At 44.5% G+C, this 27833-nt stretch overlaps 1 protein-coding gene across 2 annotated transcripts in view; it reads right to left on the bottom strand.

The window, feature by feature from the left end:
• The window catches only part of efna3b (ephrin-A3b), a 52112-nt gene extending 28483 nt beyond the window's left edge, over window positions 1–23629 (bottom strand). For both annotated transcript variants that reach the window (XR_010332843.1, XM_064354310.1), the window contains exon 1: window positions 22632–23629. Coding sequence is in view for 1 of the 2 variants with exons in the window: in XM_064354310.1 (XP_064210380.1) it covers window positions 22632–22738 (107 nt within the window). In the remaining variant the exon portion in view is untranslated. The remainder of the gene's footprint in view (window positions 1–22631) is intronic.
• Window positions 23630–27833: the final 4204 nt, after the last annotated feature.

Genomic DNA, 27833 nt, shown 5'->3' with positions numbered 1-27833 from the left:
AAGTGAGAAAGAGAGAGAGAGAGAGAGAGAGAGTTAGATGCACCAATTTCATTTTAACACAGAGGAAGTGGAGTATGTGCACATCCTGTGACATCACGCAACATCGCCATTGGCTGGTTAGTGCCGGTGAGTGATACTGTTAAAGCTAATGCTGTGATCAATTAACAATCATGTCTCTGCAGAGCACGCTGAGCACAGCCGCGGCCTTGAGGAGACTGTAACGATTCCAGCCGGCTGGACAGCGTCAGGACGGGTATTGATTTCCGTGCAAATTTAAAGTCAGCCAGCCCCAAGGTTCAATCATGCGCTATCTTGACAGTTTTCTCTCGACCCAAGTCGGGGATTTACAGCGTCTGGCAGGATAACGTCAGGAAGTGAGAGCGGATCTGTAATATTCCTGTAGAGGAGTAAATGAGTTAAAAGAGTGCACCTCTCATTACACGGCTTAGGGGGTACTGAGGATAACTGTTATGCAAGTGTGGGAAAGCCCCCCATCTCTCTCTCTCTCTCCTGTTCCCCTCTCCCTTTCTCTCTCTCTCTCTCTCTCACTCTTTCTTTCCCACTCCTTGGGTGTTGCATTCCATCTCATTGTCTGTGAGGCCCCTGACCCCCCCCCCCCTCCATTGTGGCAGCCGAGGGCCCCCGAAACCAGAGAGGAGGGACGGGGGGATGGGGTGAGGAAAAAGGGCGAGGAAAAAGGGCACAGAACAGAGGAGAAAGAATCAGTGAGCGGAGGAACAGTGGGACAGGCCAGGGGGGAGATGTAAAAAAAAAAAAAGGGGGGGGGGTGATTGAGTCAGTGATTGAGAGACGGCAAGGAGAACAAGAAGAGATAGAGATGAGAAACCGAAGAAGGAAAGAAGGAAGAGGGGGAAGGAGAGAGAGAGAGAGAGAGAGAGAGAAAGGGAGGGGGGAAGTAGCATTATTCCCTGTGAGAGTGTTATTAGAGCTTGTTGTCTCGGACCGTTTTGACAAAGTGAGCCGGTTGGAGCGTCGCTCTCCCTCCCCGCTCCCCCTCCATGGCGGGGATGCAGATATCCCAGCTCTCTCGCCGCGCTGTATCAAATTCTCATTTCAAATGGGCTTTATTGGCATGACAGGAGTGCCCTCGGGTTCCCTGAGCTTTTTCAAAAAAAAAACCATAGCTGTGATAATTCAATTCAGTTCTAATCACTGCCCGCAATTGGAAGAGAAAGGCACCGAGGCATATAATCACAGCGAGGACATAAAGTGCACCTCAATCACACGCACGCCGCCCTCTCGACCGTCAACCGACACCCCCATCCGCACCGAGCACCCCCTCAAGATCGCCCCTTCCTCTTCAGCCCGAATCCGTATCATCTGTTTGCTCGACTGACTGTGACATCGCTGGCCCGTGATGCCTTACATCATTCACTGTGACCCCCTTTTTTGTACATCTGGGTGTTGACCAGAGCCACCCAGGCAGAGTGGCCTTGCTTGCCAGAGTACAGCGGTAGCGGGACGATTTCCACCGTGGATCTGGGAAAAAAAAAATGGCCGTCATCCAGGACTGGCAGCCAGCACCCTGTCTGATACACCAACTGCTGAATTGACAACATGGCTGAGCTATGATAACTCTATCTCTCTCTCTCTCTCTCTCTCTCTCTCTCTCTCTCAGCCTGCCACACCCCAACTTCTCTCACGATTACACCTCTCTCCCTTCTTCCCCTACACTCTCTCTATCTCTTAATTTCTTCCCTTCTACACCTTTTTAGCATCGTCACTCACCCCATTATTCCCTCTGGCGCGGAACAGTGATGGTGTGCAGGCATCGCGAAAGAATTTGCCACCGTTGCCGGGGGAAGGAAGAAAAAAAAAAGCATCTTTGTGACTAAATCAACGAAAGAGATTATTCGCAAAATAGGGTTTCGATTTTCGCATCCACCCGAAGTTTGATTTCGCCCGCCACGTTGCTCGGAAAAATAGCGTTTTGATTTTCGAAATGCCCCCTGGCCGCTCGACCGCTACCGAGCCGACAAACGAGGTAAAAGAACGAACGCCGAGACAAGGCCGAGGCCCCTGCACCTCTCCCTCCCGCTCGCCCTCTCCCCACGACCGCGGTCCATTACGACACTGTCACATGTAATTGATACTACTGATTACGGGCCTATATTGCTTGTTAATGTCACGCTTAATATTTCGCAATCTGATGAGTGTGCAATCCGCCGGAGGACTTGCCTCGACGGACGGCAGTGACAATTACAATATCGGTGTTCGTATCGCCCCGCTGATTACCTTTTAATGTAATTGGCTGTGAATTTGCTCCGCGGAGTCTTATTGGGATATTGTGAAGCTAGGAATCCGGGCCAGAGTTAATCAACTGAAATTGTGTTTTCTTTCATTTTGGTGCTTTTAAATTGCGAAGCTAAGATCGTTTAAAAAGCAATCTTTCCTTATATATTCAATTTATTTGTCTTATTTTTTCATTACCCGGCATTGCACCCGCGTAGCCGGACAGACAGGTCTGAAATGGCTATAAAGTTATAATGGGGCTCCGACGACACATAAGATAGAAAGCGAATCCACACTGATGGGGTCAGCAGAAATATAAAGCAGAAAATGCATTGGAACTGTCGCGAAATGATCATTCATGACGCTCTTTCCACAATAGGAACGCAGCCGACAGAAAAATATTTAAAATCAATGGAAGCTCCATTACTGTACGCTACACAGCCAAGCGTACGTGGACACCTGACATCCAGAATTACGGGAATTAATACGTGTTGGTCCGACCCTCTGCTGCTATAATAACCTCCACTATTTTGGGAAATTCGTTATACTAGATATTAGAGCGTTGCTGCAGGGATTTGTCTCCATTCAGCCAGAAGAGCATTAGTGAGGTTGGGTGCTGATTGGGTGATTAGGCCTGGCTCGCAGTTGGCTTTCCAACTGACTCCGAAGGCGTCGGTTGGGGTTGAGGTCAGGGCTCTGTGCAGGCCAGTCAAGTTCTTCCACGCTGTTCTGGACAAAAAGATTTCTATATGTATATGTACATTTCTGTGTGCCCGGGGGCACTGTCATGCTGAAACAGGAAAGGACCTTCCCCCAAACTGCTGGGGAAGCACAGATATTTTAAGATTTATTTATTTAGATTTAGATTTAGATTTATTTATTTAGTCTAGAATCGTTTAGAATGTGATTGTATGCTGTAGCATTAAGATTTGCCTGACTGGAACTAAGGGGCCTAGCCCAAACCATAAAAAAACAGCCCTAGACCAAGGGGGGTCCAGATACTTTTGGTCATAAATAAATAAATAAATAAATAAATAAATACATCTAAGCACATTTACATTTTAATATAAAGAATAGAACATTTTGTGTTAAATTATAACAAAAGACATTCCGTATTCTGTTTCAAAGGCAGTAGTCTCAATAACAACATTCCAATTCATCTGAGAATGCAGAGACAGAAAAGATAAAGCGGCTAACAGGGCCTACAAGGTGTACTACATCTCCATATGTTCTCACAAGCTCATGTTGGTGACCTATCATAGTCAGGGGAACACAGGCAGGTTGACTAAGAAAGTATTAATCTTTGTTCGATACACCCCCTGTACTGCAGTACCCAGGATGCATGCTCCTCACCGGTGCACACATCTGAGAACATCTCAGGCTATGAACCTAACGGATGAATCTCAGCGTTAAAGCTTTCGAATTCAGGCATAATAAAATGTGCGTGGGCCTGTATGTGTGATTGTGTGCGCACGCGTGTGGGTGTGCGTGTGTGTATGTCAGAGACAGACAATGGCATGTGTGAGGATGGTAATGCTTTTCACAAAGCTTATGCACATACAGGCATCTGCAGCTTAAATCAAATAAAGAGGTTGTATGTGAGAAATATGACAGTGTGGCTATTAATATTTTTCTCAAAGCTTATATTTATATAAGTAATCGTGTAAATAATGGTATTGCAAATACAATATTTAACACAGAATCAGAAGCAATTAAATATATAGGCATCTTTTGCTTAAATCAGATGAAAAGGCGATTGAGGAATGACAATGGGAAATAACTTTATGTAATGTTGCACTATGTATTTCCTATTATATTTATTTCTTATAATATTTATTAAATATTCAAAATAAAATACCACATGCATTTTAGCATTCTGCACCATTTAATCAGTCATCAAGTCATTCCACAGTATTGGGCCACATATACTTGCACTTATGCATACACTTACTATATCACACCTTATGCCCTTAATGACAGGACACTATGGGGAGAGTCTCTCGCCCCTGGTACCACTGCATTTTAGTGTCTTCGCTTCACAATCAAGCGTGTCTCGCTGGTAAAGATGGCTGCCACATGCTTTTCACCACCGGGTGGGAAATACCTCCTCTACTGGGTTCAGAAACAGGGAGCTGATGGCAGCGATACCATGATTAAGAATGAAAGCACTCCCATACTATCAATGCATGACGATAAAGCTGTCCCAGTAAATGGGGAAGTACGAGGCGATTGTGTTGCAAAAAAAAAAAAAAAAAAAAAACTTTAAATGAACTAAATGGCACGGCCATTTTGAGTTGGTTATATCCCGGCACATTGTGTGGCACCCTGGTAATAATAACCTCAGTGTCTATGCCTTCCTCACTGACCATAGCCACGCCTACGTGAACCACCGTAACTATGGCCATGGCCACGACCAACTGATTCCAGTCACTTGATCTCCACAAGAATTCCTTCCGTGTAGCAATGCACGGACTGCAAATTAAGCTGCCTTAATGAGTTCTCACATGGATGACACCTCTTGCAATATTCACTGAACAGTGACTTATCAGACGATCAAAGAATGAAGCAGCACTGAAATATGAAATATGGAAATGAAGAAAAGCGTAAGTGCAAGCTCAGGCAGGTGACTGTGGTTTTGTGTTCAGTAAGTTAACGTGCTAAAATGAACGGTTTGAGTTTTACATCCCGGTTGGGCTCCAAATGGTAATTGGAACAAGGAGTCAAAGCAATCACGGAACACGGCGAAGAACCCCGTCTGCCAAAACACACAATTTTGTAAATCGTGAATTTCCAAAAACGAAAAAAAAGAAAAAATAAATAAAAATACTGCCAATGTATTTTCCTGACTGCAGTTCCACAATCATAAGATCATAAGACCACCAAACAAAATGTTTAATGTAAAATTAACCCTGATATGGTACTACAATATAGTGCGTGCAGTCCCTATTGGACTCTTAAGAGCCGATTTAACTCTGAAAGTGACGCAGGACGGGGTCATTAAATGCTCGCGTCACTGAAACCCCACGCACTGAGGGGCTCCTCACCGTGTGCTTGCCGAGGCTTCACCTTCCAGCCAGTCCCAGCCCGGCTGCCTCTCCTCTCTCTCCCACGGAGTCGGCTGCTCGTTCATCCGGCAGTCTCTCCTCTCTCTCCCACGGAGTCGGCTGCTCGTTCATCCAGCAGCCCGGCTCCCGTCCCCCGACGCCCGTCGCTCTCAAACACCTTCTCTCTCAGGACAGAGTTTACTTAGGGGAATCCATTCCGCCAGGAGAAACGCGCTCTCCCCTAATGCCCAGTGACAGACAGTCGCGCGGGAAGCTTTTCCCTCCCATTACACGGTTCAGTTTGCTCACCGCTCCACATAAGTCAAAATTTACTAAGCCAGCCCACCTCTGTTTCCGAGAATATGCGAGCAATTTATCTTACGTTCGTTCCCATTGCTTGTAATACAGGCGTTTAATGGAAATGGATATGTGTTTTCTTTTATGTAGGCAAAGCACAGAATAGCAATTTCTTCAAGGGATGTACAGAACTAAGCATACACCATGCACCACAGTAAGGCTTTGTCAGATCTTATGACGGATCCAAAAGGAAAAGGGCATAAAAAGAAATGATATCTTCTGATTGGCCAGTGCCAGGGGGCAGAAATGCTTCACCGTGCAGTTACGCTGCGTCGTGTTCCTTTAAACAGAGAGCATGCAGACCTGCTGAGTTCCTTTACATCTGGCACGGAGAATCCCCTCCGTCCCTAAGCAGGCTTGCACACCGCGTCTAATGCGATAACTGTGCGGCTCCACCACGATCGGAGCGGACAAACAAACTGCCCATCGCCACCAGAGGTGCAGGGGGGCCCCGCAGCCAAAATCCTGGCCCGGTCGCAGATGGCGAATCACAGAGCCCTAAACGGACAGGCACCCTCTGTGGAGGCGGCAGGAGCCTCCTGCCAAGTGCAAAGGTCCACACAGACCCCTGCTCCTAATTTGCGATTAGCGGGTGGGTAATAGTTATAATTTAACCCCCGGCCTAGCGGACGGACGCATTTACATACAAATGAACACAATTTCCCCGTGTTCCGGATGCGGAAGCACATGAAGAGAGCCCCTCGCCAGGGCTCGACAAATGAATTCGCACATTCGACCAATTCTCCTTCAAACAGAGTCACATAAACACCAAAGCACCGAGGACGAGAAATGTGTTATTTTTTTCTCTCCTTTCTCTCCAGAAAGCATCCGGCTTTTAAATCGCCGCCACGCAGCGCGCACGGATTCGGCTGCCATTACAATTTCCGCGTCGGAGCGGTTGAACATGTTATCGTTTGAAAATCCAATACTGCCCCACAGGTTCTGGAAATAGTGCGACCAACAGCCAAGCAAATCCTCTCAATCAGTCACGACCGTGTTTCCTCCAAGAATATCAAAGGACACCGCGTCTCCAGTACACACTGATGCAAAGCACAGGCAACAGAAAAAGCAATTTCGCAGACATGATCTCCCTACCACCATCATCTGAAACTTTATAACCACGGATATGTATAATTTTAACTCGGGTTATGCATTCTTTACACACAAGACGAGACACGGGCTTTCTGATTGGAAATGAAAGGTGGGCGATCCTTTATTTATGGAAATCCGACCCTCCACAAGTACAAAAAAAAAGTTTCAAGATGTTGATGTGCACAAAATCGACCATATTATCATTTTAAAGGCCCCAGCAATCTTACCTAACTTCTGTACTGCCAGCTTGACAGACATAGCACGATTTCAGACAAAGGATATAATTAGAATACTAATATTTTGGTGACCTTCCAGTGCCATTTACAGGTCTCACGCATTATTATAATGGAAACAAACATCAGTGAATTGGAAAATATAGCTTTTCCTTGAATGCCAGTGCACTGCGAATGCCTGTAATAAATATTAACTAACCATTAATAATAAACACGCCATTAAAGGTCCATAAAACGAAATATTAACCTGGCTATATGGCTACTCGTAAGAAGCAGAGCGAGCGAAAAGGCACTGCATTGTCCCTTTAACACCCGGCAGCACAGCACACAGAGCCATGGCCAATTAATTTTATTACCGTTCACCATTCCATAAAATACAAATATGCTTTGCGTCTCATTGCTTACCACCGATAAACAACCTGGCAACCAGAGACAAAGATGCAGCACCGGAGACAGGAAAAAACTAATTCCACACAAATCTTAATGTGCCTGTTTTTTTACCTCAATCCTCTGCATGAAAAGGAGATCTTCAGTATATATAGGCATATACAGCCCCACCCACCCCTATGTTTAATTAGAGCCTTTGGCCTACTCTTCATTTGTAAGACACAGGGGTTTTTTTAATAGTTGTATGAAGTACATTGTAATACAGGTTCAATGCACTGCTGTTCATATAGCACTTTGCGTGAGTGATTTTTTTCTTTTTTCTTTTGGCTTTCTAAAACATAAAAAATATCCCCAATCCAAGCCAGATTTGTAACGTATGATTAGCAATTTTGATTTAATTCCAACCCTCAATTGGAACATTTCTGCCCCCGTGCACTAGCAGAAAACCAAATTAAATCAAGATGTTGACCCTCCAGCTAATCAAGAGTGTCACTCACAGGAGGACAATGCTGCCAAGACCACGAGGCCTATGATTTGCGATTAAATGAGGGACAGATGTATTTTATATTCGGTCTATAGACCAGACTAAATGAAAATGTAAATGAATGGAGCACAGCCTTCCCAGAGCGTTCCCAACAGCCTTCTGGCAAAGCACCGCCGGAACCGAACCTGAGCTTTGACCCCTTACCGTGAATGGCCCAGCTGACACAAGGCTTGGATTTTTAAACTTTCCTGGGGAACGTCCAGTCCCCGCACACCGCGCACCGAGAGCGAGGGCCTTTTCCGGGCCTCTGACGTTTCCGTTTAATCATTTCAAAATTCCGAGCCTCGAAAAACGAGCGCAGCCCCAGAGAACGAGCGCGGGGCCGCCTTAATTCAGTGAATGAGCTCAAGAGGGTTCTCAGAACCTGACAAAAAGGCAAACGGGTGGCTGGAATTTCACAGGGCTGCCTGTCGTTATTAAAACACACTCCTTTATTATGACATCTGGAGTCATGAATGTGATAGAGCTGAGTAATTAGTGGAGCCAAGGTGCGATTAGTATATGTAACCTTGAGTCCGACTAAAATAATCCTTGTAAATTATTGAACAGAAGTGGTTCTGAATAAGAATATAATGTTAATGCAGATGAGAAATGCCTATGTATATACTCTGCATTTAAATGCAAATGTATTTAAATCTGATCCCAAACCTCCACGGCACTTAACAAAAATGATTTTCATTACCTAAAAGGACCTAATCTCTTTGGCATTTCGCATGCGCATTCCTCGAGTGTTCTAAGGCAGCTGAGCGTCGTCCCGGGCTATCAAATCAACAACTGAAAGAAGGTCTCCGCAACAGCTGTGCGCAAGCCATTTTAATTCAGAATCAAACGCAGAAGTCCATTTTAATTACAATTGACAAAAATCTTAATTACAAATGATTGACAGAATGTCTCCCCTCTTTCTTCTTCTCTCTCCCTCCCTCCCTTCCTTCCTCTCTTTCCCTTATTCTCCTGCTTTTTTAAATTCCTATTCAAATTCAAATCGGCCTTATTGGCATGACAGAGGAGTCTCGGTGTTGTCACGGCTTGTAGAAAACACAACGGCGGCCCTATTTCGCAACGCCTAAACCTCTGGATCCTACAGCACTGGTAGCACAGCGGTTCAAAAAAAAAACACCTTCACTCCGACAGCCAGGGAGATCCCGACTGTGGCGTAGCACTATTCCTGTACTTCACACGCCGCACACCCACTACTCCCCTGCATTACTATTAGGGCTGCCGTGCCAGCCGCGGAATAGATACGGCTCGTCAGTGCTACCTGTCTCTGATGCTAACTGTATTTAATTTGGCAAATACGCTAACGGCTGATTCATCCAGCGGTGCATTACCAAATCATTATCTTGTTTTGGCTCCACCCCATATCTGTAAGTGTACAGCTGTCTAAAAAGCCGCTAAACAGCTTAATACTGTTTTGCTGTCAGACGCTCGCAGAGCCGTGTGCCTGGCTGTAATCCTGACTGATTAGCGGCGAATTTCTGTTTATCGGACGCGGAGCTGCATTTCCTTTTTCGGACTGACTCGAATTCAGCAGCGGAGGAGAAAGCTGGACGAGGAAGGATGAAAACTTAAAGCAACAGACGCCTTATCCTGCCTCCCACCGCCGCAGATACGGCATCAAACTATCCGCAGAATCGCCCGAAACGCGGATAAATTCACGAAACATCCCCCTCTGCATCCGTAATTCCTCCGAGATGACGGGCAAAAGCAGAGGTTCTGTCTCCCTGAGTTGTGCAGCAGACAGCAGACACATCCTGGTGACGCTTGTCGTTTACATCAATTACGCGATTTCATCCAAATGCTAAATTTTCACAGGGAAGGCCTTTTATAAAGCAGCCTATCAGGGGCATTTTGAGCTGGAGTTTGTATTGTGTAGTACTGAAGATTACACACAGTGCCCAATGTTTCAAGCCTTTCTCATCCTCTCATCCTGTGCAACACGATGAGAGGATGAGAAAGGCTTGAAACACTGAATTTACTTGATATGATAGATTATCATTAATTCTAAATCTTAAGAAAGCATCCGTTCATGAATCATCTAACGTGCGCTATCCATCAACCAGCCTGGAGTAAGCTCGCCAAGTCAGCCATCGAAAAGGGTCCCTCTGACTCATCCACCATTTTGCTCGTTTTTGCCTGCTCACGTATTCATGTAAAAATAGTGCAACCTTGCTACGCAGCTAATGAACCATGGCATTTTCAGTCAGATAACCGTTCCGATATTAAGGAAAGTTGGCGTGCATGCTTACATGGTGTCTGGTTAAATGTCTACACTTGCATTTCAATTTTTCAGAAAGCATTTGCATGCCCGTTGCGGAGGTAAGGGCTTGTTAATACTGCGGTGAAATAAAGAGCAGATCTCTGGCCCGGTGACCTACGCCACGCAGCGCCGTGGAGCTGACAGGAGAGAGCGCCTCCAGGCCCTGCTCGCCGGGCCGCGGCGTCCCCGGTGTCTCGGAGGCGGCGGGGCGAGCCTGTCAAACGCTGCAGCCCGGAGGTCGCGTTCGGGCCAGGGGCCGCCGGTCACGGAATACGTCTCCGCTCCTCGACGCGACGCGAAGCTAAAGGCGCCATTAGAGCCCCGGACCGCGCGGGAAAAAGGCCGGCTCGAAGCACCGCGGGCGCGCGGCGGCGGCGTTACGGGAAGCGGGCGCTGTAAAGAACACAAACGCGACGGCGCGCGGCGTGGCTTGCTTTCAGCGGGAGCACTCAGGCCCGTCCAGCGCTAACTAAACCGGCGCTGCCATTAATCACGAACACAGGCCCGGCGCGGCTCCGCGCCTCCGCCTCGCTGCATTACCGCGATCCAGCGCCCCTGAACTCCACCGTCAGCCCTCTGCTTTACAGCACTCAGCTACATTATGCAGAGCACTAAAGTACAATACAAACACTCCCCCTCCCCACACAGGCTTCAGTGCAGAATAGATGAGGTCTACCTCCCTTCTTTCTCCCCCCTACCTCTCTCCTCTCTCCTCTCTCTCTCTCTCTCCCTCTCTCTTTCTCCCATTCTCTCTTTCGGTGACAGCAGTGTGGAGTGTTGTCACTCGGCTGTCGTCACTAGGCCCAGATAAGACCCAATCTGGGAGCAGCACTCCAGTCAACAGCACAGCATTCCTCTCCCCGTCTCTCTCTCCTTCTCTCTCTCTTCTCTCCATCCCTCTCTCTCTCTCTCTATATATATTTTTTTTTTCTTTCACCCTCTCCTTTTCTAATGAACACAATCTCGAGCTCTCTCCCGTGTCTCTCCCACTTTCGCTCAATTATATTTAATTCATGACAGGTGCTGGCAATGTTTTTCCAAAAGCAGAGGCAAGGCGCTACTCCGCGCAGCACGCCAGCAGTGATGTCGCGGTGCCAGTGCGGGCCGCCGCGTACGGCGCGCGCGTCTTAACGCGTCTTCGTGCGACGCCGCCGCGCACGGGCGGGTGTACGCCACGGGTCTTTTCTCCTCAGAGATATTATTCCAGAATCCGCTGTTTAGGATTTAATGGTGCAACTACTGCAAAAAAAACCCCCACATTTTTTATCCGTTTGTTCTGTGTGTTTGCAAGTGTGTGTGTGTGTGTGTTTGCGTAGGAGTATGTGTGTGTGAGTGAGGGGAAGAAAGGCCCTGTCATGTCTGTGTGAGCGTGTTTGTGTTTGTGTTTGTGTTTGTATGTGTGTGTGTGTTTGAGAGGGGGGGGGGGGGAGAAAGGTCTTGCCATGTGAGTAAATGCAAGCCTTTTCCACAACTTAACATTAATATTCCCCTCCCTCGCTCCCTCCTCCTCTCTACTTCTATATCCTCTTTTCCATCTCTGGCTTTATTAATATCCCCCTCTGTCTTTCTCAGTCTCTCCTTCTTTTTGCTTGCCTTCCCTCTTTCTCCCCCTCTCTCGGGAAGTGACACAGAATTCTTTAAACTGCTGTAAAAATACATTTATTATCATAACCCTGCAGCACGCATTCACAGTCGCAGACTGCAGTGCACACGCATGTACACACATGCAGACACACACGCAGACACACACGCACACATACACACACCCGCAAACACGGCCTCACTCACTCACCCCACACCTTATTCACACACACACAAGCGCGTGTGCGTAAACGTAAAAACACACACGCGGAGCAGACACACAAACACACACACACACACACACGTGGACAGACACGGTGTGCTCACACACACGCTAACGAAAACGGCGCCGAGCGCAGGAGACGCCGTCGCGGAGAGCCTGGAACGGAGACAGCGGGCGCAGCCCCGACCCGCACACTCCCACACGCGGCGCAGCGACTCGGCACGTCACCGGCTGTCTTCGCGGGGACTTCCCGTCGGCTCGGCGCAGGGGCAGGAAACAGACGAGGAAGAAAGGGAGGAAAAACGCATCAGACGCAGCGCCGCTTAGAGAAGGGCAAGTTCCCTTCAAAGCGGGATCATCCTTACATCTCCTTACATCTCCTCCTCGTGACAGAGCGAGAAGCTGCACGTTAGCAGGTAGGGGAGGAAGGGACCGGAGGAAATTGATATTAGGCGCACCCCACACGCGCGCACACAGCCTACGCGCGCGGGCAGAGTGAGGCGAGAGAAGCGGCAGAGCATTGATATTCAGCACACCCACGCGCAGACTGGTGAGAATGTTGGAGCCGCGCGCGGTACCCTCCATATGTTTCCCCCGGTCACACGTTACGCCGCGCCGCTGCAAACGCGCCGACCGCAGACGCGCGCGCGAAGGCCGCGCGCTCGCAACGCGCTCGAAACGCACGCGGCGGGAAACCCCCGCCATTCACAAACAGCGTTCGGCAACGCAGCTACGGTAAATACACGTGGATCTACGTGGTTGGGAAAGGTATGTTTATTTATGTTGTGTGTCACAGGCCGAATCGTTAAACCGTATCGGGCCGCGTGTGTGCGCACCTTCCTTAATAATCCCGGCGGGAAACACACACCGGCGGCACAGCGAGATCGGAAACGCACACTTTCGCCGGTTTGAGATGTAAAATGACTCTGAATCGTGGACGGAGGGTGAGGCAGATAGGGTGAGAATGGGGGATGAGGAATCAATACGCAGCAGACATAAATAGACAGGGATAGAGAGAGAGAGAGACAGAGAGAGAGAGTGGGAGAGCGACAGAGAGAGAGAGAGAGAGATAAAAGACATGCACGCAGATGGAAAGAAGAGCCAGACACACTGATTGATGGTCGGATACATTGACAGAGCCTCACAGGTCCCACAGTGGACACAGGTCAGCCCAGACCACTCAGAGAGGATTACAGACACACAGAGGAATTATATATTAATGACAGCGATTATATATATATATATATAAATATATATATATATATATGCGCAGAGAGGGAAATGGGATTATTCAATTCAATAATGTAATGTAAGCAAGGGAGGATTGAGCAGCAATGAATCCAGTGCTTATTACCAGGATCACTGACACGCAAAGAGGCAGATTTTTGGTTCAAGTCTGTGGTTAGCTGATAAAACTGCAGTGAAAACAAGGCCCAAATTGATTCTGTTGTTCTACGCTTGTTACGGCAGAGCACCACAGAGAATGCAAATTTCCCTGTTTTCCTTTCATCTTCTAATTACAGAGATGATTGCCGCTAAAGACTCTCAGATTTGATTTTCAAATGGCGACTTTTAGGAAATTCTCAGAGAAAGAACAGTGTTTACACTGCGGGAATGCAAGCAAACACATCACGCTCCCTAGGACGGCAGTGTAGAAATGTATACTTTCATACGTCCAGGCATGGTTCCATTTTAGCGGCTCAACCTATGGGTGTGCTACGGAATCCTGACTGTGACAGTGTCCGCTGCTGCTGTTGTGTCGCCCCAGGGGGAACAATTCCGGTATGAGAAGCGATGAGGTGGACCAGCAAATATACTACACCTTTCCAGACTGGAAGGTAAGAGGAAAAATGGGGGGCATGAATGTGATTAAATAAATAAATAGATAGATAGATGTGGTCCTTTCAAGGTGAACTGACACAGTTCTGCTGTGAATGTCATTAGTGGTGGGGCGGCAAAAAACGCAAGAAGTCACTTCTGTTTGCGTTCACGCCATTCTCTCGGGTGAAGTACCAGGCCTCAGTTCAGTTTGTGATGTCACAACACACTATTTTATTACGTTTTACCATTTTCAATGTATTATCAGAGCTGACATTCGTCAAACCGCGGTAAAATGGTTCAGCGGTTACACAAAGGACAGGTAGACTTCATAAATGCATGTTGGTTCCTATTTATGTTTGGTAATTCAAAATGTCTCTTGTCATATGATATGATGCCGCCTGCTATGTTTGCACTGAAGATCCCGTTCAAAGCAAGAAAAATGGATGTGACCAGGCATTTTCATATGTAGTTCACTGGAATATATTACAAGTATATCTACTGTATATTCACAGCCAATGCAAGCTCCCATAGTCCCATCTGCTTTCTACACAACAGGTGGTGTCACTCAAGGCAAGAAACCCCTGATGAATTGCAGAGGAGCATATCAAATGTTTCCTTCCAGACATCAATGCGCTCAATTCAAACATTTGGCTAATTTTCCAGACGCTGACAACGTATGCAACACTGATAGAATCTCAACATGAACCGATCTCTAAATCAAAATCGCCATTGCAACATTAAACAGATCCTTAAATCAAACTCACAGAGAATCGCATCGTAAACCGTTCCGAAAAGAAAAATCAAATAGGAGTCGCAAGAGAAACCGATCGTTAAATCAAAAACATAAAATCCCCCAAATAAAAGGGAGCAAAAGACAAAGAATACCGTCTTTCCTGGCGTGCTGAAAAAGAAATGTGAGCTGGACTCGTGTGGGCACACGTCCATACCCATATGGAGCTACCTTCAGACGTTCCCTCAGCTCAATTAGATGGGCAACATTTCTGAGGGGAAAAACCAAAAGAACTTAAAACAAAATAAAACTGCATAAAAACAGGCTGAGGAATTTCTTGCCATCTCTACAAAATGGCCCTAAAGTGTATGACATACAAAGTGAAAGTACAACATAGCAGAAGAATTTGCCTAAGTACTATGCAAATCAACCATTATTCTCTTTTGTGAACAGGCAAAAAAAAGGTAGAAAGCAGGTATGAATTTGACTCAGTGTGAATGTACAATAGCTCTCCTGTTCCCCTGGGTTATAACTTGAAGCTATACGTCTAAAATAAAGATCTAGTATGTCTCCAAGGTCGGGTTCTTAAATAAAGAGAAAAACCCACGTCGGCGACTTGGTCGCTTTGAGCACATTGGTTTCGCGGCAACCACGTTGTTTCCCAGGGCAAAAATGGCGTGCGTTACTTATCCAGGTTTCTGTGTGTACATAAAGAGGAAATCTTTTCGGTTGGCCTGTTTTCCTGCTCGGTATTTGCATTTCAATCTTTGTGTCTGAAAATTGGTTCTACCTGTCTGCAGGAAGCCTTGGGTAAAGAGAAGTGCAGGAGAATGCGCTCTACATTTAAGTTAAGTGCAAATGCAATAACCATGCAGTGGGCAGAATAGCAATGGCTTTGAACAAATTGTCCAAAACCTTTATCTGCTTGTTTTCTCATTAATATCAAGTTGTTTTCTTAACTGGTGAGCAGCTCATAAACAGACATTTGCTGTAGGACTGAAGCTTGAGGAACCAATTCTTTGTTGCAGTTACACCCGCTGAGGGGAGAAAAAAAACTGTTTTTTTTTTTTTTTTAAATAGAAAAAACCTGTTAGCTCCTAATTCCCATGGTTTTTGCATTTCCACAGTGGAGCGATGAATGAAAATAAGGGACTCTGATGCCACTTTGCTGAACTATCAAAGTGCACGAAATGTAAGACACTAGAAGCGAGGGAAAAAAATCTTAATTTAAAATTCTTCACTTATTTATAAGTATTGTCTCTTTCATTCGTCTGATGAAACCCTGATGGAGGCTGTTGCCGCAACGCGTCGGTGTTAAAACGATAAAAGGGCTTTTTTTCATCCTCTTTACTTCACTGCCGAGCGGTGTTCGGAAATACAGGCCATTTAATTCGCACAGCAAGTTTTCATGGCGCAAAAAAAAAAAAAAAACAAAACAACGGAAGCCAGAAAGAACGAAATGTGAAATCTCCTGTGCAGCTGACTGACATGACGCAGTTTGAGCTCAGCTAGATGTTTCAGAACAGTATGCTGGATGGGCTGAAAAACTTCCCAGATATTTCAGACTACGGTTTGGCAGCAGGGTGATGCAACTGTTGTAACTGCACCTGGTGTGTACTGGATTTGAATAAAATGTACGCAACGTTAAAAAAATGAATAGAATTCTCCTTTAACTTCTGTGTCTGTTTGAGCAGAAGGAATCCTGAGGTGTCCTCCTTTTTTTTAAGGAAAATAACATATACTTTTTTAACAGCCAGGTTGCAGGTAATAACAAAGAATCTGTTTTCACGTCCATTTTTCAGAGAAGTAAATTTGACAGGCAAAAAAGCACAGAAAATGGCTTCCATTTGGCTCAGCAGTACTACAAAATGTGCTCATTTTCTTATTTTCGCAACAATAGATGATGATCACAAAAACCAACAAATCCCTTTCCTTTGGCCTGCAATAACACTATTTTTGGCAGTTACTTCATCTCTTGAATACATTGCAGTATCTCACTGTAGAGGGCTTGAGAAAGTCCCATTTAAATGGACAAATCCAAGCTTGATTTTTTTGTGTGTTTTTTGGGGGAAACACATACCAGAATCTTTATTTTTTTTATAATTAAAAACGTTAATTAAAACATTGTTTGCAGCTTAATATATTGGTGATCCAAAGACATTCAACTAGAAATTCTAGAAATATTTCATGTGCGCAAGGACATATTTTATGGAGGCACAAGCCTGTTACCCTTAAATAAACAAGTGAGCTGTTTAGCATTGTCTACATGTTAAATGGTGCATAGCCAAACATGAATAACCTCACAGCACACATACCACAAACGCCCCCAGTACATACAAAATGCATAAAATATCCCCTTGATGTTAAACTCTTATTTTTACTACTATAAACTTGTGTCTATTAGACAATGTGGCCATATAATAATCATATCTGATCCGAAATATATCAGCCCAGAACAGACCTTAAAATAAATAATTTTTTCCCCACAAAAAACTGTCATTTCAATATATACAATACAATGTATTATTTTTCACATTGGGCCAACAGAACAATCTAAGTCATAACTGCAAATATTGACCCCTTCAATGTGTGCCAATGTAAGAGCTGCCCCTTTATGCAAAAACAGACCATAAACTCAATTATTTTCATTATAATCATTTCGAAATTCATCGCCGCAATGTTGTGAAAATAACCATATGTTAAAACACGTTAATCTCATTTTGTTGATAAGAGATCTCATTATGAAAAAATAAGTCCTTTATCAGATGAAGCCATGTTTTCCAGTATGCAGTAATCAATTCTAGTATTCCCAAGCCAGTGAAAAACAACTATGCAAATAAGAAATTCTGGCATCCAATATTGCCTGATGCAAGTCATTTTGTATTCGAAATGTACGCAAATTCACTGTGAGACTGCTTTAAGGTGTTCATAAAAGCAACAGGAATTTGCATTAATGGTGCTCTAGCAGAAGCGGACGACAAGTTGAATGTAATCAGCCACCAAATCTGTTCGTTGTCTTAAGCACCCGCATGACCGGCTCTGTGATCCGGTCCACGTGAATAAGCTGTTTTCTGAGTCACCATTGATCTCCGGTCATGAATATTACCATTACAGCAACAACAGCTGGAGACCACCCCCCCCCACCCCCCACCGCCCCCAACTGAATACCTCTCATCCCTCTCCCCTGTAAAGCTTTTAATTTCCACAACTGGTCTCTCCCCTCTCTCATCCCTTAATTTATTACTCACAGTGAGCATCTAGCCCTGTATCATATATGGTTCTTTACATCTAAATGATATTTTTACCCCAGTCCACAATCCACACAGCCTGCATGTGACTAATGAGCTGGTTGAATAAAACATGTCCCCCCCCCCCCCCCGCATTGATCAGGCGAGCCATGTTTGTAATTTTAAGGGAAATTTTTTTTAAGCAAGCGTGATCGTTTGTTTTGTTAACAGCTGTGCTGGGGTGTTGTGGCGCCAGACCCCTGCATGTATTTATTCAGTCAGGTTTTCTTAATTATGCGTCTGACGGGCTCAGAATCTCTCGCTTTAAAAATTGATGGATCAGGCGTGCCAGAACATCCCCCGGTCGCCGTAACCGAGAGCGCCGTCTCCGCCAAGCAGCCGAGCAGCAAAAACAATTTTCAAAATGTCTGAATTGCTTGTAAACTTTTTTTTCCTGAGGCACAAAAAGGCCCGCACGCATTCAAATGCCTCCCTTAATTGTCAGGTGGCTCCCGATAAGTGGCGATTTAATGGGCCGATGGCTTTGTTTTGTTTCAGTCAGCCATCAATGAGCAGGCACATCTGAATTAAAAGAGACTGTGGTTACTGCCCTGAGCGGGATAGGGGAAGCTGCGCTTTCCCTCTTGAATCTGCATACATTTCCATCCAGCCTCAGCGTGCATCCGCACGGCAAACAGTCTCTCTGTGTGTCAAATGGTCTCAAACAAATTGTGGTGCCGCAGACTGATTGCTTTGTGTTCCTTTCTGTCTGTCCCCTGCGGGGCTTTTAGCATGTTTACATCTAAACTGCAACACAAAGCGCGTGCGCTTGCAGTGGGGGGAAAAAACTCACAATGCCTTGTTAAAACATCAGCTATAGTCACCATACCTGGGCTATTGTGCTCCTATATGTATCAGGTGACTAATGAATACCTTGCTTTTTTTGTTAGCGCTGAATGTGCCTGAGCAACAGCGGTCACGAAACAATGAACAAAGTTTGAAGTGTTTCGGGGGGGGCGAACTCGACGAGTAAGGTCACCGCCTCAGCGCCGGAATCCAAAGCACAAGGCCCGGGAAGAAGCGAACGTTCGGCCTACGGAGCGGCCGACGGCGAGGAAAACCGGAGCGAGGACGGGAAACAAACCGAAAAACAAGACCGCGAGGACCCCGAACCCGGTTCCGCTCGCCCACGCGACCGAGGGGGGTCGCAAAAAAAAAAAACTTCTTTTGACCGCTGCCGCGTGCAGCCGAACGACGCACAGGCACTTTTTCTCCAGGCGCACTTCCACTTCGCAAACTAGGCCAGCGGTCCGAGGTACCAGGATGACTTCAAAGTGCTCTAAAACTGTAAGTGAGGAACAGGCAAATGAAGTCCAGGGAGAGACGTGCTGTTTTAATTAATGACACCATTTGAACAAAGGGAGGCAGGCTGGGTTTCGCTGGGCTGTCTCTCATTCCTGAAAGCCGTGATTTAACAGGGATTACTTCAGAATTTGTACGGTTTGTGAGAGCCGGGTCAGAATTGTGACAGCGGTGCCTTTATTGAGATGTCTGAAATGTATTTTTGAACCTTAGAAACCAAACACTGAAATCCTTTTTGATCAGCACTTCCTGTTACAGCATCTGAATTTTTCATCTGCATAACAATTGCATTTTCAATTTCAGACAGTCAGTTCAGCGGAACAAAAAAACACATTACAGCAACATGCATTGACTGAAAACCAAAACTGACAGTTTTGTTGTCATTACAGAAAAACGAAATCGAAAAATGGAGAAAGCTCTGACTTGAGTGTAACCAGTACTGGGTTTTTTTTTTTATCTTGATAAAACTCCCATTCACAGTCTTGATAAAATTCTCATTAGTACAACCTTTGTAATACCACTCAATACTCTTTCCAGTGTTTAAACAGTAATATACGCTTAAACAATATCCAATTGCAGAGCTGTGTATGAGCACGTACGTCACGACAGGATACATATCATGATACATGGATCACAGCATGAGACACATCGTGATATGACGCACATAACAATGCGCATGGTGATAATCAAATTCAGTGTACAAAAAAGCAAATGCACCCAATGCTCATGCGTTCAAAATCGACTCCAGACTGTGGTCAGGCTGGCAATCTGTTCTTTGGTCAAGGTCCGCTCCAGAATTAGCCTACACAAATTGGCATGGATTGATAAAAGGGTCACTCAAACTATATTAATAGCTTTTAAAGAAAGTACACCGCAAAGCTCAACTGGAAGGCGCATTTCCATAGAATTTTCCAGTTTGTGTTTTATACCCCAACTTTAAAACAGGGCGCCGCCATTTGATTTATGACGCTGTGTTCAGAATGTGCCGAAGACTGACTGAGAGTCGACTGGTCTAACGTACGCTCCCGTGTGTTTGTGTGAGACAAAAAACTGCAATACAGCATGAGAAAACTGTTGTACTCTGCTTGGAGGACAACAATGAGCACTCTCCTGTGAATGCTGTTCAACAATACGCTCAACTGAAATGCATGGGTGCAGCGCGCTGTGGTATGTGGTGTGATGTAGCACGTTTCGCTGTACTGTCATTTAAACTGAATGCTATCAGTATTCAAGACATGGCTCGTGAATTGACTGTGTGAGATAGTCTGCAATGTGCAAACTAGGTCAATCTCTGTATCATTTCATAGATTTGAGATTCCATTTATGACGGAGAGAGATTATACACACGCACAAAATATGAACATTAAAGCATACAAACACACAAAAAATGAAAATGGTCCTAAATGCACAAACACTAGCTCCTACAGCCAATCAGCAGTCAATAGACACACCTATAAGCCCACAAGCATACACTGAAGTCCTATACTGCTGCCATATAACTGTAGTGTGTTATTTTTACAGCGTGTGTTTTCGTGCATGTATGTGTGAGCCTGTGTTTGTGTGCTTGTTTAAGGTGTGCACCAATTACATCCACCCCTGTAAAAATGACAAGCTAAATATGACTTTAATCAAAGCTCCTGGTCTGGAGTAAATTGAGGCACAGGAGAGAGATGAACAGATTGGGGTCAGGGACAGAGAGAGATGGAGACACTGAGAAAGGGGAGAGGGATGAGAGACGGAGGGAACCAGAGATAAATGGACACAGAGGGGAAAAGAGAAGGCAGAAGACAGGCATAGAAAAATAAGGTAATTCTCTGAGAGACGTGGGTTAAGGTTGAGATGAGAAATGAAAGAGGGATGAGAACAATAAAGAGGTTGAAACAGAGTCGGCGAGGAAGGAGAGAGAAAAGGGCAGAAGGGTGACTAAATACTGACATGCAACATACACAGTGGGTCAGAAACAAAAACAGTTCTCACTACACACTGATAAAAGCCAGCAGCAGGTAACTGATATGATAATAGAGGACCCTAGGGAAATAAGTAGAATAGGATGAAGAGAATAAGGACATAAAAGGCTGTGGAAGAGAATGATCATAGGTGCTATGAGAAGAGATAAAGAAGGACACAGATAAACAGAGAAGGGATGAGGGTGGGTGAAAGAGGAAGGCGATATGAGAAGAGATGAGTAAAAGTAGCTGCCATAAGATAGGCGTACAGACTGATTGTATGAGAGAGAGGGAATTTGCGGCCATTGTTTCACAATACCAGTCTGATGTGTAGTAGCACATAGACAACACATAGCTGATTTGTAAAAGTTTCCCGTAAAGTGCCACTATACAAAACTATCCACTCCATTCACTAGCGTAAGATTTGGTTTTTAGTTTCACCGGCTTCCGCATTACCGAATGCAAAAATTAGATAAAATTCGCATCATGTTGTTTTGCCGGTGCTGGATATAGCCTACTGCATTTCAAGAGCCGAACAGAGAAATTAATTTAATTATACAGAAATTATGTAAATAATGTCATGCATATGATCCTGGGGCCTCATATTTTCAGGCTAGCCTCGTGTACATATAAATGTGAATGCTCCTATTTTAGGCACGCGCCCAACAGAATTTCGTGCAAGTGCCGTATACACATACCCACATGAATGTAATATTGACTGAACTGGTGGACTGAATAGTGATTTTTTTCCACCATGAATGCAGATCTCACTTCCATGGTGTTTCATGCATCAAATAGGCTAACTTTGCAATAGCGTTAATCTTGAAGTAGTGAATAGTGAATTTAACCAATTTTAATTTTACCATCGAATAAACGCCTTAAAACTGAACCACATGCAAGCATATAAAATGAATATGCAATAAGCTTTCGTACAGTTAACGAGCGGACTTAAAGGTATCCACATAAAAGCATGACACAGCACACTAAAGAAAACGATGAACTACAATATTAGCCAGCATATTTAAACGGTCGTGTTGTTTTTCCGTCGTCTTTTAAGGAACTTAAGTTTTGTTTATTGACATTAGGCTAATTAAAAATAATTTTTCCTAAAAAAAAATAAGTAGCTACGAGAAAGCATGGTAGACTACTAGCTATATGGATTCTGAGTAGGCTACTGGCACTAAACACGTAGGCGCGTACACATGCATACGCAACAACACAATCAATCTCGAGTTTCCCATATACAGCGAATGGGTTAAATGAGTGTAGGCTACATGTCTGCACGTGTATATTTTTTTGACATAAAATCGAGTACACATATTTACTTGTTAAATGGTGTTCGTTAAAAGTTCAGTAACAGAGTTAGCAATGAAAAGTAGCCTACTGTACGTTGGAAAACACGAAGATGAGAACTGATATTTTCTCTTGCTGTGTGGGGTGGTAGCTAATGCGTCCCTACTTATCATGATGACTGGGTTTATCCAGTGGTCTGAACTGAGTATATCACAATTAAAATAATTAAACAGCATATAGTGTAGTCAGACGTTACAGTGAACGTAGTGATGCAGACTTACTGTATATTTGAGCTGTTCCAGTGGACTGCATGTCGGTTGGCATACACCAGGTAGAAGTTCGTACAGGTGAGCGTTATGAGACAGAGAGACAACGCCACGAGAGCCATAATCCTCCGATATCTCTCTTTCCCCTTCCCTTGCTCTCTCCCTTCCTTAGTCTCTATTCCTGTGTCCCACGCAGTTGTGTGTTGAAGACATTCCAGTAAGAAAATTTTTTTAAAAACACATAGCCGTGTACTGTTTGCAGATATTGTCCTGGTAAAATATTTTGCTAGCTAAGTGTTGTAAAACTCCAGTTCCATCGCGAAAACCCCCCTCCCCCCAGGCCCGCCACCTCTCACCCCCACCAAAACCCTATTTGAACGCTGCAGAATATTAATGCCACACTAGTAACTGTCCGCTAAAATAATATGCTTCTGTTCCTCGTATGTCCCCAAGTTTCTTCTTAAAAACAAAAATGGACACTGTGAGAAGGGGAATGGTTTGGGGGTAAAAGCCCCCAAATTAAAGAGAAAATTGTTTGCTTGCTATAGTTGAGTACGTGAAGCTATTACAAGAATCCTTGCAGCGCTAGATGAAACGAGGGTAACAATAGAGGGACAGGGGGCAAGCTTCCTCCACTTCCTCTCGTGTATTCTTCAAATTATTATCATTATGTTCCGGGTATTTAAAAAAATAAAAATAAATAAAACGCTTAATTATCCTCGCGTGGTCATTTCCTTACCACGCATAGGAAATCCGTTACAACTCAATGTTTGAGCATCTAAAACTGTTACAAACATTCCATTCGCGAGTTTTGAAGTCTTTTTCTTCTTTTTCCTTTCCATCCAGCAGCCCTTGCATCCACGCACGCACTCACCCCCTCTCGCTCTGTCGTTTTTCTCTCCCTCTTTCTCCTATTTGGTAGGCAGCGCGCATTCAATCGCTGACTCCACCCCCAACTGGTGACAAAAGCGCGCATCCTGTAAACTCGCATTCTTCCCAGCGCGCTCAAGTCACCCCCACTTGTGTTTGGGGGATAAGCGAGTGGGGTGTCGTTAACCCTTAATTTGCCGAGCTCTTTTGGAAAAACTCAGATGGCCACATATTTATGGAATGCTAATCAGACTTAACAATTTCCCTCGCCTTCTGTAGTCATTCATTGTTTTTTGCATCCCCCTGATTTCCACCAAACAGATTAGTCTACCTTTTGCACCTATCGTATGCATCCCCTCTTCCTTCCTCCTTTCAGAGTCCAGACACTGTAAGCCAGTCAGTCTTGACTAATACAGTATTATTATCTAAAATCCTCTTAGCTGGACAAATTGATGTGCTCCTCTCTCTCTCTCTCTCTCTCTCTCTCTCTCTCTGTAAGTCAATGTATCCCTGTCCCTCATTGTTCAGCAAGTTAGTATGCACATTGCATTTTAGCTGTTTTCCCTTTGATTCCATCTCTGGAGGATGGTATATGATCGTGCATGTATGTTATGTTATTCAGTCAGCCATGTGTAATGTTAATATTGTATCATTAGACACACACACACACACATGCACAAACAAACAGATCCCCCATTGTTTTTTTTTGTTTTTTTTCTTTTTGTCAGCGATGGCGCCTCACTTGCGTCCCCTCCAGGCGTGTTGCCGTGGTGATCAAGAAAGGGGCGAGAGGGAAATGGGGAGAAAGAGAGATTGTTACGGTTTCTTCTCGTCTGCTGGGAATGAGTTGGTTAAGGAGAAGTCAAAAATGATTTATTAGGAGAGAGAGGAAGAGAGAGAGAGGGAGGGAGGAAGAGAGAGGTAGGGAAAGAGACTGAGAGGGAGAAAGCGAGAGAGCGAGGGAAGCATCACCCTGCTCTCTCTCTCTCTCTCTCTCTCTCTCTGTTGCTGCAATGTCTTGTTAAGTGTCAGTTTCCTTCTCTCTCCGGCCCTGGCTTCAACAGTCTCACAGCTCCCGCCCCCCCTTCAAACTTTTCCTATATCCTCTCCATTCCTGTTCAACTGTACGCTAGTAACCTTCACTCATTTCTGGGTCTGCTCACCATCCCTTTGTTATTTTTCTTGACATCTGTCATCTCATCTGTCTTACCTCGCTGATTGCTGTTTCTTCCCTGCAAGGTGTCCTAAAACAAGAGATGACTTATTTTATAATCGCGGGCGTATTATCTGGAGAAAGTTTCAAGGGGCAATTTTTTATCTAAATTTCAGTTGTCAAGTTTTGCAGCTGCTACTTTTCTTCGGATTATATTTTAAAAGGGAAAAATGTTTTGCCTCACTTTACAAATTCTGTCCAAATTGCACTGAGGCCCACTAAAGTTCTGGAATCTATTTGTTTTCACCACCTGCAGTTCACTGAAATGAAATCCAAGAAGAAAATTCTGTTTCTCAAATTACCTTAACAGACTTGAGACCTTAGTAGTAGGGAACATATGTTCGGAAGTAATTCAAGGCAAATAATCCACTTTTATACAATATCAGTGTTTTTGTCCGCGCTATGAAAGACAAGGCAAATTAAAAATGGGAGCTGGCAAAATTAAAAATAGGAGCTGACAAACAAATGTTTAGAGCAATGGCCACACAACTTCAAGGGCCTGGCTCTAGTACAATAACAATAGAAAATGGTAAATTCATAATTATTTTACATTAAGTATAACTAATGACTTTTAGTGATTAGTAAAAAAAAAAAAAAAGTTCTAAACAGATAGCAAACAGCTAATAAGGCTTCTGCTCTTATTGCTTCTGTACTACATTCGCAAGGAATGCTTAAACTGTACTGTAAGCAGTCGCTCAAGGGTAATGATCACTTCATTTCTGTGGTGCTAATAACCCGATGTGTCTCATCAAAGCAGACCGGGGAAGTAAACAAAATAGGCAGAGAACGGATATAAAAAATACATTACAATTTGCAGGAAAGACTCCCTCAAGAAATGTTAAGAAAACCTTTGACTTTGTGCTGGTCCAGCTCAGTTTATCAAATGAAATATTAAACCATGTATTATTTTTTCCCATGCACCACAGTCTCCTTACCTGTTCTGTTGTTCTCATTATCAACTAAAAGCAACAAATCTTTAATTTAAGTCTACCCATATATTATTGAAATCTGTTCCTTTTGAAGATACCTATTAAGTATGTTCTCATGATCTGCTTACAAACCACTTTTTTGAAAGAGTTCATGTTTACAGAACACAATGGAACATATTTATTATTCTCAATTTAGTAAATATATAAAGAGACCCTAAAAATGAAGTGTATCAGCAAATTACATTTTGAAAAAAATAATAAAAATTCAAAGCTAACCAGAAATGGGTTTTTAGTTTACCCATTCATAAAATTTACTTTGGACACCAGACACTTTAAAATAATCACTGGGTGGAAAATGTTTTTCACAGTTGCCTGACTGCATTTTATGGAACATTGCTATTTTCAGTCAAGGCAACAAAAATACTTGTCCACTCACCTTTCGTGATAAGGTTTGATAAGCGATTTGAATTAAAATGTTTTATTAGTCTCTTTCTCTCTTTTTTCGATCTCCTGGTGCTCACTGTTGTGTTAGTAAACTGTACTGACACTACCCCCTCCCTTTCTCTCCCTCTCTGTTTCTCTTTCTCTCTCTCTCATTCCCTCTCTCTCTCTCACCCCAATGATTGACATGAATTTTCAATTTCTCTGTTTACCTTCCACTGATGTGCCTAAACCAACACAGGCAGAGAGCGAGAGAGAGAGAGACCGCTAGAAAGACAGAGGGATAGACAGAGTGGAAAGTGAGGGAGAAGGACGAGAGATTGGGACGTACAGCAGGGTAAATTGACGGTTTAAAAAGACCAGCTTGGGTAAAGAAAGAGGGGAGAGAGTGAATGGGTGAGAGAGAGAGAGAGAGAGAGAGAGAGAGAGAATAAGCCCGAAACAAGAAAAAGGACAGATATCTATTCGTATCAGGGGCCAGCAAATATGTTTTTTTTTACGAGACAGAAAAAGAAGAGGGGGGAAAAAAAGGAACAACCATTGAGGCGAGGAACAGAGGCAAAAACCAAGAAAGACACATCAGCCGAGTGGACACCGGTGCTCTCAACAGACAAAGGAGAGCGAACTGAAGAAGTAGAGAGCGGAAGACAGTATGATGGGGCACACGGCATTAAGAGTGCAATGGGAGGGAGGGAAAGAAAGCGGCAGATTTATAGAGATGGAGGGAGAGGATGAGACAGAAAGAGTGATGCAGAGAGAGAAAAAAAGGGTTTTTTTTAAGGATGGGGGGGAGAGCAAGCCTAGAATAGCCATGCTCTCAACAGCATGAAATATTGAGCGGGGGAGCCTGAAAACAAGAGAGGGAAGGAGAAAATGGAAAGACTGATAAAGATAAATACAATCGTTATTTTTGTGTGCACTGCATAGGAGGGGCAAGGGGGGGGAAACAAAGTTGAAGGGAGGGGGATTAGTGTTAGGGTATGGGGTATGTGTGGGGTGGGGGGGCAGCACACAGGGAAAGCTCAAATAATTATTGTCTGTGGACTACTCCATGAAGTGGTTTTGACAGAAGCCTCTCAAAAGACATTTAATCTATCCTCTCTCACCCATATTCTACAGTCTTTTAACAGGTTTTCTTTTACTAAAATCTGCGTGTTATGTTTCTTTACATGAATTTCACTTTGGTAATGCACCTGGAAATCCTCATGAGGTGTGGAAAGACACTGTACAAACATGAGGCAGGAGCTGGTAATGCACAATGTTTTACAGTGTCCCGCATTGTTTTCACCACCAGACTTCTTCAGTGCAATGGGGCTGTTTTTGACAACAAAAAAGTTGTCAGTGGTCAATGATTCACCAAAATCACCAATATCTACCGATCTGGTGCGCAGAGATGTCGGCTATCGATCAGTCTTGCAGTCTCGAGCGAACGGACAGTCTTGTTCTCGTTCTTCTCTCACTGTACCCATCTGACGCAGCTAGCCGGCGACGTCACCCCAAACGAGATTACATTGATTACCCCGAGCCTTGATTTCGGAGGTGATGAAGCAACATGCCGGTGAATTTTGTTTGCCTCATCAGGGTTCCTGCCGGGAATGCGCATGACACCAGCTGAGTTATTCATCTCACTGACAAAGCAGCGATCGCTGATCAATTGAGGATTCCCGGTCTGTATCGACTGAGGCCCCGTTCACTTACACCGCCCTTTCCACCGGCAGCGTGACATAAATCAGCGAGACAGAGAGCTGGGCCATGTTCGAGGGG

Source organism: Anguilla rostrata, chromosome 1 (assembly GCF_018555375.3).
Source record: "Anguilla rostrata isolate EN2019 chromosome 1, ASM1855537v3, whole genome shotgun sequence".
Classification (NCBI taxonomy): domain Eukaryota; kingdom Metazoa; phylum Chordata; class Actinopteri; order Anguilliformes; family Anguillidae; genus Anguilla; species Anguilla rostrata.
The sequence above is the reverse complement of the archived record's forward strand: the minus strand, read 5'-3'. Positions and strand labels throughout refer to the sequence as shown.